The sequence below is a fragment of the Haliotis cracherodii genome, unplaced genomic scaffold (genome assembly GCF_022045235.1).
Source record: "Haliotis cracherodii isolate W230 unplaced genomic scaffold, xgHalCrac1.p SCAF_17, whole genome shotgun sequence".
Classification (NCBI taxonomy): Eukaryota; Metazoa; Mollusca; class Gastropoda; order Lepetellida; family Haliotidae; genus Haliotis; species Haliotis cracherodii.
This window is the reverse complement of record NW_027266272.1, coordinates 2,032,505-2,046,420: the sequence shown is the minus strand read 5'-3', so window position 1 is coordinate 2,046,420 and position 13,916 is coordinate 2,032,505. Positions and strand designations below refer to the sequence as shown.

The following is a 13,916-nucleotide window of genomic DNA, read 5'->3' as shown; positions in this document are numbered from 1 at the left end:
GTTTTTTTTATATATCCGTTGACACTAAGCTGACCGAAATCTGCACGTCAGTTTATGATTGATTTCGTTACACGATTTAGATTGGACAATGAATAGACTCCTTAGTCCAGCCAAAATTCTGTAACTCTGTAATTCCAGTCTAGTTCGGCAAGGGTTGAAACTGGACTTTTATAGTCGGCTAAGTCCCTCGCCTCGGGAAGATGATAGTAACAGTATTTGTATTTGTTGTGAACAACAACAATTTGGAAACAGTGATGATTATAGTGATGTCAGTTGTCTCAGAGATGCTGCAGGAGGACGCCATGGACCACTTCGTGACAACACCCGGAATGTCGAATGTCGTTAATTGAACAGCAAGGATAACCAACGCATATTTTGTCGTCCTTCTATGAAGGACGTTTTTTTGTCATTACAGTGACGTGTATTCTGAGAACCTTGAACCATCCTATTGATAACAGTTGCCTATCAATCGATCATATGTCCATACAATACAATTGTGTGTGTGGTAATCTATACATCTGCATACCACTTTTAATCTAGGTCTTCGATCGAATTAGGTCTTCAGCAACCCATGCTTGCCGTAAACAACGACTATGCTTGTCGAAAGAGCCGACTAACGGGTGGTCAGGCTCGCTGACTTGGTTGATGCATGTCATCGTATACCAATTTCGTGGATCGATGCTCATGATGTCAATCACTGGATTGACTGGTCCAGACACGATTATTTCCAGACAACCGTCGTAAGGCTGGAATATTGCCGAGTGCGGCGTTAAACAACAAACAAACCAACCTAAGATTTGATTAAATGATATTGTGTGTTATTCTCATATCGCATGTCTTGACATCTATCACATTGATACTGATGGTACTTCCTGCTTTGGAATGTTATTCTCCAAACACAACTGTCAATCCAAAAGTTAAGGTCGTCCTCGATGTCAAGGGTCCCGGTGCAAGCTTGCAGATGATACTCCGGGTTACCCCACCTGTCATAAGTATCAGTCAAAATGCAGATAACATGAATACTCCTCGCTGAAATAAACATCCTGTTAATGATACATGGCGTGAAAAAAGATGCCCAGTCAGAGTTGGGAGATAACGCTGCCTCAGATAAATACCTCATCGCAGCCCCAGGAGTGTCACATTCGATGTATGCACGTTCCCGCTCAACCGGTGGACCATGCTCCAAGACTAGATATCTCTCTAATCAGTGTTGTCCTGATTGTTGTTTGACGCCGTTCTCGGCATAACGAAGATAGCTGCTTGTGTCCTAATATGTGAAAACAAGCCATTCCGCCGATAAGGCATATGACTTACAGTAATGACAAAAAGTGCAAAGTGCGCTTTTCAAGAAATGTCTTATTTCTGAGCGATAAACTTCATGGCTACAATCCAACTGAGGATCGTCAGTCTGGTGACTCGCAGTAATTATATGTAGCCGTGACCATGGCCAACAGCGCTTTATATACTACATCTGCACGTATTTTTCTTTCAGACCGTACTGGTAATATACGTAAGCTGCACATACTGCTATATATAGCCGCTCGCAATCACCTGACTGCCGACCCTCGCTCGTTATCCTATCTTCGTTCATTAGTCATTGTGATATGTTGTGATTCTATTTCAAGTGGCGAGGACTATGGTGAAAATTAAATGAATTAAAATCATTGGTGACACCAGCTGTTCTCTACCAATATCACCCGACACATTCAGTGTGGAATATTCACTGTGATGCACCCATTACTATAGTTTTACTGTTAAGGGCCCTACCGAGTTATACACATAAAACAAAACGTAATGGGCAAGTAGGACGTAAAATTTATTACATATACCTCTTCAGTATACATTTATTACCTCGGCTTCATCGTCTGCAAGAATCACACTGCTAACTGGTATGTTAATAATAAACGCGTGTCATAGAACTTCAGGGGCGGTCGGATAGCCTACTGGTTAAAGCGTTCGCTCGTCACGCCGAAGACCCGGTTTCGATTCCCGACATGGGTACAATGTGTGAAGTCCATTTCTGGTGTCCCCCCGCCGTGATATTGCTGGAATATTGCTAAAAGCGGCGTAAAACCATACTCACTCACTCATAGGACTTCATTGTGAAGTTTCAATTATGTATGTATTCTAATTTTACATTAAGTAGACAAGTTAAGTTATTTCTATACAATACTGAGTTGATCTATATGCCAAATGTTACGATATAGCCAGGGACGTGTTCTGGTGTATGAATAATATGATGACACAGCCTAGAGGTCAGTTGATAGTGCGATGGGAAAGACGCCCTGTAACAATGAATACAAAAATTAATATACAAACATAACTCTGCAACAGTTGTGTTCATGCACAAAATGCATCAGAAACCTAAACGGTAGTTTTGAATAACAATCTACTACACCTATATGATAATCATGGTATAATATTCTACAATCATAAGCCTAAGGTGATATACTAGTACTTAAATATAACATTCACAAATATGAAAAATAAACAAAACAATGAACTTAACTATATTATATCAAATTCGTACGTTTAGGATAGCACAATATATATATTTGGTGAAACCCACTAGGGTGCATCGTGGAGGTAGAGTGGATAACTGCCCACGATATACCTGTCCATGATATACCTGTCCATGATATACCTGTCCGAGATATACCTGTCTGTGATATACCTGCCCACGATATACCTGTCTGTGATATACCTGCCCATGATATACCTGTCCGTGATATACCTGCCCATGATATACCTGTCCATGATATACCTGCCCACGATATACCTGTCCATGATATACCTGTCCATGATATACCTGCCCATGATATACCTGTCCGTCATATACCTGTCCGTCATATACCTGCCCACGATATACCTGTCCATGGTATACCTGCCCACGATATACCTGTCCATGAAATACCTGCCCATGATATACCTGCCGACGATATGCCTGTCCAAGATATACCTGCCCACGATATACCTGTCCACGATATACCTGTCCATGATATTTAGTAAATGTAAATTACATCTCGATTATCATTAAATCATGAGTACACTTCACAAGTTACTGAATACACACATTATTCCACCTCGACCAAAACACAAATAAAATGAAATATATCTAGTAAACATCTCACCATCTCACTATCTGTACACAAACACTAGTATATGTAGTATGCTAAAATGGTATTAATGAAATTTAGACATTTATGTACCAACAATGATATATATATTATATTCAATGGAATAAAAATACATAGAACACAATAATAACGTTAAATGCGAACATTCTAATTACATTAAACCCATCCCAGTGCCAAGTGAAGTGAGGGGGGTGCAGTGTGTGTGTGTGTGGGGGGGTGGGGGGTGGGTGGGGGGTGGGGGGGTGTGTGGGGGGGGATAAATGAGGTAAAGGAGGACACACAACAACAAAACAAAAGACCATGAGTTTACTGATAGTGCTTAGCTGACGACTACTTAAGCAGCAGCCTGAAATGAAAAGAACAATTGTATGTCAAACAATGAGGAGAGTTACTTGATAAATCTGAAAAAATACAATAAATATGTGTTAGTAAATGCATTACCTGAAATATCCAAAATTTGTTTATTAACAAACCAAACCAAATAGCTTATTCACAATTCATGATCAATATACACAGAAACTATAACCTACTACAACTACAATACATCATTTCACGTTGACAAGGCATGGTGAGTGCGAATAATCAATATAATCTACAGAAATAGTGGTAGTATTGCAAATGCATATTCCTGTGTTATGTAATACGACATTGGTAATACTGCTCTATCATATTTGTACCACCTAAAGCTAAACTTTGGCGAAGGAACATCGGTAACATATTTGTCATCACTTCGATTGACACATAACGTTATAAATGTAAAGGAAAATGCCCAGAATGCATGATATCTTTTAATGCAACATTGACAACTCCTCAACAATCGTGTCAACTCAACTGTTGGAGTCCCGCGTATCTAACTTCACTGATGTTCTACTGTCAGCTCGACACTATGGTCAGAGTTGAGCTTAGTGGAATTGATCAGAGTTATGGCCCAGTAACTGAACTTCTAGGCAGTTGTGTATTGTCAGGCATCATTTGAAGATGATGAGCATCTTTGGTTGGTTTGTTTGTTTGTTGTTTTACGCCGCACTCAGCAATGTTCCAGCTATATGACGGCTGTCTGTAAATAATCGAGTCTGGACCAGACAATCCAGTGATTGATATCATGAGCATCGATCCACGCAATTTGGATCGATGACATGTATCAACCAAGTCAGCGAGCCTGACCACCCGATCACGTTAGTTGCCTTTTACGACAAGCATAGTCGCCTTTTACGACATGGGTTGCTGAAGACCTATTCTACTCCGGAATCTTCACGGGTCGTGAGCATCTTTGAAGCAAATACCCAACTATAATGTGATGCTTGAGGGACGAGGTACACAAACTTTCTAGGAGTGATAACGAAGCGAAAAGAAGCATATTATTAAATAGAATCACTTGTGTCAGATTTGTTCATGTAAACCTGCAGTCAATGTTAATGTCAATCGATCAGTTGGTGATCAGGAAAGTGCTATTTTTTAATATCTCCATCACTTTGTGCGATTTGAGCATGTATTATTATTGTTATTGCTATCTCCTGAGATACTGATAGATCTCAAACAAGGGAGATCACCTAAGGGATCCAGTATTAATATTACATTAGCTTCACATCAAACTTCAAACTTTGAGTACCTTTGCTTGGAGTTTCTTCTGTTGAAGAAAGAGTTTCTTCTGTTGAAGGAAGAGTTTCTTCTGTTGAAGGAAGAGTTTCTTCTGTTGAAGGAAGAGTTTCTTCTGTTGAAAGAAGAGTTTCTTCTGTTGAAAGAAAAGTTTCTTCTGTTGAAAGAAAAGTTTCTTCTGTTGAAGGAAGAGTTTCTTCTGTTGAAGGAAGAGTTTCTTGTGTTAAGGGAACAGTTTCTGTTGTTGCAGCTGGAGTTGATATGTCATTATCCATTGTTGAAGTAGCCTCTGACAACACGATACATATAATGTCTTGATAGTATTCAGATAGCGTTAAAAATAAGTGGGTGTGCAACTATTGATTCTCACTGCAGTAGGCGATATTCAGGCGAGATAAAATACGTGTACAGCGGACAACCAACCAGTCGTTACCATGTCCCCAATTGATGACACATACTCAATACGTGTACAGCGGACAACCAACCAGTCGTAGCCATGTCCCCAAGTTGATGACACATACTCAATACGTGTACAGCGGACAAACAACCAGTCGTAGCCATGTCCCCAATTGATGACGCATACTCAATACGTGTACAGCGGACAACCAACCAGTCGTTACCATGTCCCCAATTGATGACGCGTACTCAATACGTGTACAGCGGACAACCAACCAGTCGTAAACATGTCCCCAAGTTGATGACACATACTCAATACATGTACAGCGGACAACCAACCAGTCGTAGCCATGTCCCCAATTGATGACACATACTCAATACATGTACAGCGGACAACCAACCAGTCGTAACCATGTCCCCAATTGATGACACATACTCAATACGTGTACAGCGGACAACCAACCAGTCATAACCATGACCCCAATTGATGACACATACTCAATACGTGTACAGCGGACAACCAACCAGTCGTAACCATGTCCCCAATTGATGACACATACTCAATACGTGTACAGCGGACAACCAACCAGTCGTAGCCATGTCCCCAATTGATGACACATGCTCAATACATGTACAGCGGACAACCAACCAGTCGTAACCATGTCCCCAATTGATGACACATACTCAATACATGTACAGCGGACAACCAACCAGTCATAACCATGTCCCCAATTGATGACACATACTCAATACGTGTACAGCGGACAACCAACCAGTCGTAACCATGTCCCCAATTGATGACACATACTCAATACGTGTACAGCGGACAAACAACCAGTCGTAGCCATGTCCCCAATTGATGACGCATACTCAATACATGTACAGCGGACAACCAACCAGTCGTAACCATGACCCCAATTAATGAGACATACTCAATACGTGTACAGCGGACAACCAACCAGTCATAACCATGTCCCCAATTGATGACGCATACTCAATACGTGTACAGCGGACAACCAACCAGTCGTAACCATGACCCCAATTAATGAGACATACTCAATACGTGTACAGCGGACAACCAACCAGTCATAACCATGTCTCCAATTGATGACGCATACTCAATACGTGTACAGCGGACAACCAACCAGTCGTAAACATGTCCCCAAGTTGATGACGCGTACTCAATACGTGTACAGCGGACAACCAACCAGTCGTTACCATGACCCCAATTGATGACACATACTTAATACGTGTACAGCGGACAACCAACCAGTCGTAGCCATGTCCCCAATTGATGACACATACTCAATACGTGTACAGCGGACAACCAACCAGTCATAACCATGACCCCAGTTGATGACGCATACTCAATACATGTACAGCGGACAACCAACCAGTCGTAAACATGTCCCCAATTGATGACGCATACTCAATACATGTACAGCGGACAACCAACCAGTCGTAACCATGTCCCCAAGTTTATGACGCATACTCAATACATGTACAGCGGACAACCAACCAGTCGTAAACATGTCCCCAAGTTTATGACGCATACTCAATACATGTACAGCGGACAACCAACCAGTCGTAGCCATGTCCCCAATTGATGACACATACTCAATACGTGTACAGCGGACAACCAACCAGTCATAACCATGTCCCCAATTGATGACGCATACTCAATACGTGTACAGCGGACAACCAACCAGTCATAACCATGTCCCCAATTGATGACGCATACTCAATACATGTACAGCGGACAACCAACCAGTCCTAACCATGACCCCAAGTTGATGACACATACTCAATACGTGTACAGCGGACAACCAACCAGTCATAACCATGTCCCCAATTGATGACACATACTCAATACGTGTACAGCGGACAACCAACCAGTCATAACCATGTCCCCAATTGATGACGCATACTCAATACATGTACAGCGGACAACCAACCAGTCCTAACCATGACCCCAATTGATGACACATACTTAATACGTGTACAGTGGACAAACAACCAGTCGTAGCCATGACCCCAATTGATGACACATACTCAATACGTGTACAGCGGACAAACAACCAGTCCTAACCATGACCCCAATTGATGACACATACTCAATACGTGTACAGCGGACAACCAACCAGTCATAACCATGCCTCGAGCTGATGGTATAGGTGTCTATACGTCTACAGCGGACAACCAACCAGTCGTAAACATGTCCCCAAGTTGATGACGCGTACTCAATACGTGTACAGCGGACAACCAACCAGTCGTTACCATGACCCCAATTGATGACACATACTCAATACGTGTACAGCGGACAACCAACCAGTCGTAGCCATGTCCCCAATTGATGACACATACTCAATACGTGTACAGCGGACAACCAACCAGTCATAACCATGACCCCAGTTGATGACGCATACTCAATACATGTACAGCGGACAACCAACCAGTCGTAAACATGTCCCCAATTGATGACGCATACTCAATACATGTACAGCGGACAACCAACCAGTCGTAACCATGTCCCCAAGTTGATGACGCATACTCAATACATGTACAGCGGACAACCAACCAGTCGTAAACATGTCCCCAAGTTTATGACGCATACTCAATACATGTACAGCGGACAACCAACCAGTCGTAGCCATGTCCCCAATTGATGACACATACTCAATACGTGTACAGCGGACAACCAACCAGTCATAACCATGTCCCCAATTGATGACGCATACTCAATACGTGTACAGCGGACAACCAACCAGTCATAGCCATGTCCCCAATTGATGACGCATACTCAATACATGTACAGCGGACAACCAACCAGTCCTAACCATGACCCCAAGTTGATGACACATACTCAATACGTGTACAGCGGACAACCAACCAGTCATAACCATGTCCCCAATTGATGACACATACTCAATACGTGTACAGCGGACAACCAACCAGTCATAACCATGTCCCCAATTGATGACGCATACTCAATACATGTACAGCGGACAACCAACCAGTCCTAACCATGACCCCAATTGATGACACATACTTAATACGTGTACAGTGGACAAACAACCAGTCGTAGCCATGACCCCAATTGATGACACATACTCAATACGTGTACAGCGGACAAACAACCAGTCCTAACCATGACCCCAATTGATGACACATACTCAATACGTGTACAGCGGACAACCAACCAGTCCTAACCATGACCCCAATTGATGACACATACTTAATACGTGTACAGCGGACAAACAACCAGTCCTAACCATGACCCCAATTGATGACACATACTCAATACGTGTACAGCGGACAAACAACCAGTCGTAGCCATGACCCCAATTGATGACACATACTCAATACGTGTACAGCGGACAACCAACCAGTCCTAACCATGACCCCAATTGATGACACATACTTAATACGTGTACAGCGGACAAACAACCAGTCGTAGCCATGACCCCAATTGATGACACATACTCAATACGTGTACAGCGGACAAACAACCAGTCGTAACCATGACCCCAATTGATGACACATACTCAATACGTGTACAGCGGACAACCAACCAGTCGTAACCATGCCTCGAGCTGATGGTATAGGTGTCTATACGTCTACAGCGGACAACCAACCAGTCCTAACCATGACCCCAATTGATGACACATACTTAATACGTGTACAGCGGACAAACAACCAGTCGTAGCCATGACCCCAATTGATGACACATACTCAATACGTGTACAGCGGACAAACAACCAGTCCTAACCATGACCCCAATTGATGACACATACTCAATACGTGTACAGCGGACAACCAACCAGTCCTAACCATGCCTCGAGCTGATGGTATAGGTGTCTATACGTCTACAGCGGACAACCAACCAGTCGTAACCACGCACCGAGCTGATGGTACATGTCTATACGTCTACAGCGGACAACCAACCAGTCGTAACAACACCCTGAGCTGATTGTACATGTCTATACGTGTACAGCGGACAACCAACTAGTCGTAACCATGTGCACATGGGGAAACGAACACTAAAACTTGCTGTGTGTGGTACGGCATTAAAAGAAACAATTTCTAAAGTTGTGTTAACATGTGCAGTTGATGTTTTTATGAATCCACACTGCTGCTATAGTTGTCCTTGCTGACGTTATTATTGAAGATTGCTGTGCTTACCAGTTGATGGTGTTGCCGCTACTGGTGTCGGTTCGGAAGCAGTTGATTTCGTAGTAGTTAATGTAGATGCTGGGCAGTTCAGTGAAACATCTGCAGGAATGTTGGCGCCACAGACGACGGTAACATTCTTACCTGTATCCGCTACAACAAAATGGTCATTGAATAAATACTACACATACTGATACATATATACATCAATTAGAGCAAACATTTAGACAGACACTGTTTACACTTATACACGCGTCTGTAGTATTGATAATACCTCTACCAGCTTATGTATTTGTATATAAATGTTGTGGGTGCTCCCGAGGCCCATTGTCGTATTACTTTACCTACCACGGACATGATAGGAATCAGTAGCTAGTGTGTGATCCCCAGAGCATTACGCTGTCACAAGTGAGATATTACAACCAATATGCTTGCGACGTCATCATGTCAGGGATTCTTGGACACGTTAAACATATACTATTATTGCGACACCATCGTACATTAATTTTATTGACGATATGGCAAATTAAAATGCATACCGAGACTGTATCACCGGATAATTCACAATTGCGTAAATGTATTCACTAAATTACTACATGATTACATGGGTGTTTGACTGTAGCAATGGTGTATACATTCATGTACATTATACATTATTTCTCCAAATTCGGAAACTCGTGCTCATGCATTTTGGTTTGAGTGAAATTTACATGTACGTTTACCCCTTGAGATATGAACAATGATCACAAACAACAAATCCTGAAAGTAATCATACATGTCCCTAATGCCTAATTGAACACACATAATACCAAAACAGTTATCATGGCGCCTCGTCAGGGCAGACGCCAATTGCCATTATGGAACAATTTCCGCAAGAAATACATTTCAAGATTTACCAATACATTAGGGGAAATACAATTATTAATCACTTACATTTCGCTCGTATCCACAGCAATTCTTTTTCTTGACGTCCAGGATCGACTGTCATGAGTATTGACATGTTAACATAGTTGGACTTGCTCTCAAACATTGCGCTGGAACAGTTTCTTGATACAGGTGGGTTCCTACAATCCACCTTGGTTGACACATCCCCATCAGTGAAGTCCACACTGCAGGCGGGTGACACAACTCGGGCTGCAGCAAGTTGTATTATGACATGGGAGTTACACTCGTTAGAGTATGCTAGACAGTTAGCATGGGCCTCCCCGTCATGTTGGTCGTTGTACAGGTACACCTCCTGTCCTGTGTTTGTAGAATCATGTTGGATGTGCAGCACCGTGTCCTCTGAAAAGGATGGCCAAGTCATTAAAGTTGTGTGTGAGTGTGTGTGTGTATATATATATCCTTTCATTTACGTGCCACTTAGTGAGTTAGTTCAACGCAGCTTTGAACAGTATTTCACGGCAAGGTTAATAACTACTTGTCTTCGGAAGTCCAAATGAACGTTTTGCCCATTTGGTGGAGGAGGTGTCGAGGTATCTGTGGAGGTCGGGGTGGGGGTGGGGGTGGTGGGGGTGGTGGGGGTTGAGGCGTCATACACTACTCGCAGATCAAATCTTGTGCATGTAACAGAAATTCGGTAAAGGGATATATCACGTCACAATGTTCCTGGTATTGACCATCAGAAGGAAATGTTCCAACAAGAAAATGCCAGGCTGCATCCTGCACACGCCACCGTTGATGTTGACCGTCTACAGAATGAGAACATTACAGTTCTCCCATTACCTTCCAAACCGCCACCCTCTACGCATTGCAGGACACGTGGGCTAGGATTCCGCAGCCCGGATCCAAAGACTTCTTCATTCCATGCCCAGAAGATGCAAGGCAGTTTTGGAGTGAGTGAGTGAGTTGGGTTTAACGCCGCTTTTAACTGTATTCCAGTTATATTACGGCGTGTCAGCTTAATGTGGGAGGAAAGCCCGAAGTGATGCAGGTCTCAGACGTTTACCACTTCGGTGAAGCCCAGGAGCACGGGTATCGTGCTGACAAACCTGGAAACATAAGAACCCACAATCATAGGTTTCTGGCGTGCCCAAGGGACGCAACTCTGCACAGCAAATCGCGTCGCCTTAGACGACTGGGCCACCCATGCCCCCGGCAGGTTTGAAGGCAGATGATGGTGACAATAGGTACTGAGAACAACGCCCATTTGTGAACGGACGTCATCACTGATTGAACTTTTCTGTACTTACTCATGGTTACTGACATTCTGATCTATTTGTGTAATTTGCCTGGAAAAGGGTTACAAAATGGATTATCCTACTTTGAACACAGTCGATTAAATATGAGTGTTGACTTATGCGTTTCCTTTTTAGGAGAGTATATGTATAGGTAGCTTAAACATAAACTCATAATGGACACTACTCACTGTACACACATTCAAACGTGAATGTTACATAGTCTTCACCAGCAGTGTGCTGCACCAGACCTCCAGGTGTTGACAGCTGACATCTTGTAGCGGCCGTGCACGTGTTCACAAAGTCCAAGTAGTAGTGACCCGGGAGTTGGTTCTTCATAGCAGGGAGGCAGTAATCTGTCACGGTATCATTCTCACGCTGTTGACAGCAACGTCTGATTTCGTCTACTCCCTTCTGTCTTAAGCTTGTTCCACTTATTTCACTGTGACATGTGACGTCAGAGGATACCCCGAGTGTAAACATGGTAGGAAGAAGCATCTCTGTAGCGGCACACGGAGGATCGACCATCAACGGGAAATTGTAACAGGCAGTCTTGTGTTTCAGGCCAGAGACAGCTGCACATAGAACTGTGAATGTAAATTGGCTGAGACTAAAGACTTGTTTAAATGGTATTTAAGGTAGTGTATCGTTACCAACAATAAGAGATCTGGACACCATATACCTCGTCAACTCACTAAATATATGTCGCAGGTTAAATTTGTTACTAAAAGGTGAATGCAATATTGATTGAGACTAAAGACTTGTTTAAGTGTTATTTATGGGGTAATGGATCGTTACCTTAAAATAAGATCTCTAGACAGTCTAATATCATTTTGCACATTCATACCTCATCAAGTCTTATGAAGCAGAACTTGCACGTACACTGACAACAAGGTTTACAAAGTCATATATGTTCAGGTAGAAGCTTTAAGTCTGTTATATTTATCCCAAGTAATGGTAACGCAAACTTGATATACTCAAAGAACTCATTGCATCAGTACCTGCTTGTTTGCCAAACCAAATTAACTTGCAGTGGATTGCAATTGAAAGACCAAGCATCATAATCGTGGGATTCGAATCCCATCAAGCGGTTCCTTGCACAGTTGAGGAACTTAAGGGCGAGATACGATGCCTTAGAACATTTGGTCACCCGTTCCCCGCCCCCTCACACACCGATAGTCGACCATGTAGAGCATCTATTAATGCCTTTGATTTATATATGCATGACACCTCAGAAAATTTACAGGAAGTGGCTTATAACCAATAGATCATTCTTAACAGTTATGAAAAATTCCCAAAGTACACCACCATATGAAACAGCCCTACATATTTGAGAAGTGTTCAGTTTTGCCAAAACTAATCTCTTATTCTTATACAGACAAATGGAATTGTATCCTTAGAGAAGATAGAAGATGCAGTTTGCAAACTTTGGTATTCACGAGTAAATGCATTGCATCATGACATCTACAAATGACAGCTATGTCCAACCAAAGCTCACTGTGTCTCTCAGAAACTCGTACTGGCCTGGCTATTCATGTATAGTGTTGGGCTGTCTTAAATAAGCTTCATTATCTGTAACAACCTGAACTGCGTAGCCGAATTTCAGTAGGTTTACATCAACAGGGACCCGTGAAGATTCCGGGGTAGAATAGGTCTTCAGCAACCCATGCTTGCCGTAAAAGGCGACTATGCTTGTCGTAAAAGGCGACTAACGGGATCGGGTGGTCAGGCTCGCTGACTTGGCTGATGCATGTCATTGATCCCAATTGCGTGAATCGATGCTCATGATATTAATCACTGGATTGTCTGGTCCAGACTCGATTATTTACAGACCGCCGTCATATAGCAGGAATATTGCTGAGTGCGGCGTTAAACAACAAACCAAACCAAACCAAACCAAACCATATACATCAACAGGTATGTTGTGAACATATTTTATCTTCATATGTTCACGTTCCAATGTTCAATCTTCAAGTTCAATCTACGAATAGCTGTACACATTGCTGTCATCGAAATGAGTGAAAATAATCTGATAAATGTAACAGTTTGATAAACTACTTCAACCAAACTCCTCTTCGTTTAGCCTGTTCACATACATTTAGTACAGTGTATGCAACACTCATGTCACCGTATACAAGATGTTGGTATGATTCCTTCATACAAATAATCACAACATACCTTGAAGTATAATCCATGTCCGCAGAAAGAGGGATCCCCGCCATTTCGTCCACATGATGCTGTGGTTAAGGGCTGGAACACTTATTCAGATGCTCGGTGTCAGAGACTATAGGGGAGTAAACACATTGAGTGTGATAGAACCGTTAGTCATCATACAGTTCTGTTACACACAACTGTAGAGTGGTATCAACTCTTTACAATTAGCAGTTACAGTGTCAACTTTGTTCCAGATTTATGACAGAAAAGTTAGTTAGTTTGTTTG

The 13,916-nt window shown here is 42.5% G+C and overlaps 1 protein-coding gene across 1 annotated transcript; it reads right to left on the bottom strand.

Annotated features, from left to right (window-relative positions):
- Nucleotides 1–1,859: 1,859 nt before the first annotated feature.
- LOC139464220 (uncharacterized) lies at nucleotides 1,860–13,709 on the bottom strand. The gene is made up of 5 exons (XM_071245745.1): nucleotides 13,655–13,709; nucleotides 11,668–12,063; nucleotides 10,233–10,583; nucleotides 9,312–9,452; nucleotides 1,860–2,285 (listed from the first exon to the last, which is right to left on the bottom strand). The coding sequence occupies exons 1-5, from the start codon at nucleotides 13,707–13,709 to the stop codon at nucleotides 2,257–2,259; spliced, it is 972 nt and encodes a 323-aa protein (XP_071101846.1). The 3' UTR covers nucleotides 1,860–2,256.
- Between the last annotated feature and the right edge of the window lie 207 nt (nucleotides 13,710–13,916).

Coding starts and splice junctions, on each gene's coding strand:
- LOC139464220 (XM_071245745.1), bottom strand. CDS start 13,709: ATGTGGACGAAATGGCGGGGATCCCTCTTTCTGCGGACATGGATTATA. Junction 9,453..10,232: donor GCTGTGGATACGAGCGAAAT/GTAAGTGATTAA, acceptor ATTTTGTTGTAG/CGGATACAGGTAAGAATGTT. Junction 2,286..9,311: donor AGCGGCAACACCATCAACTG/GTAAGCACAGCA, acceptor TCATTGTTACAG/GGCGTCTTTCCCATCGCACT.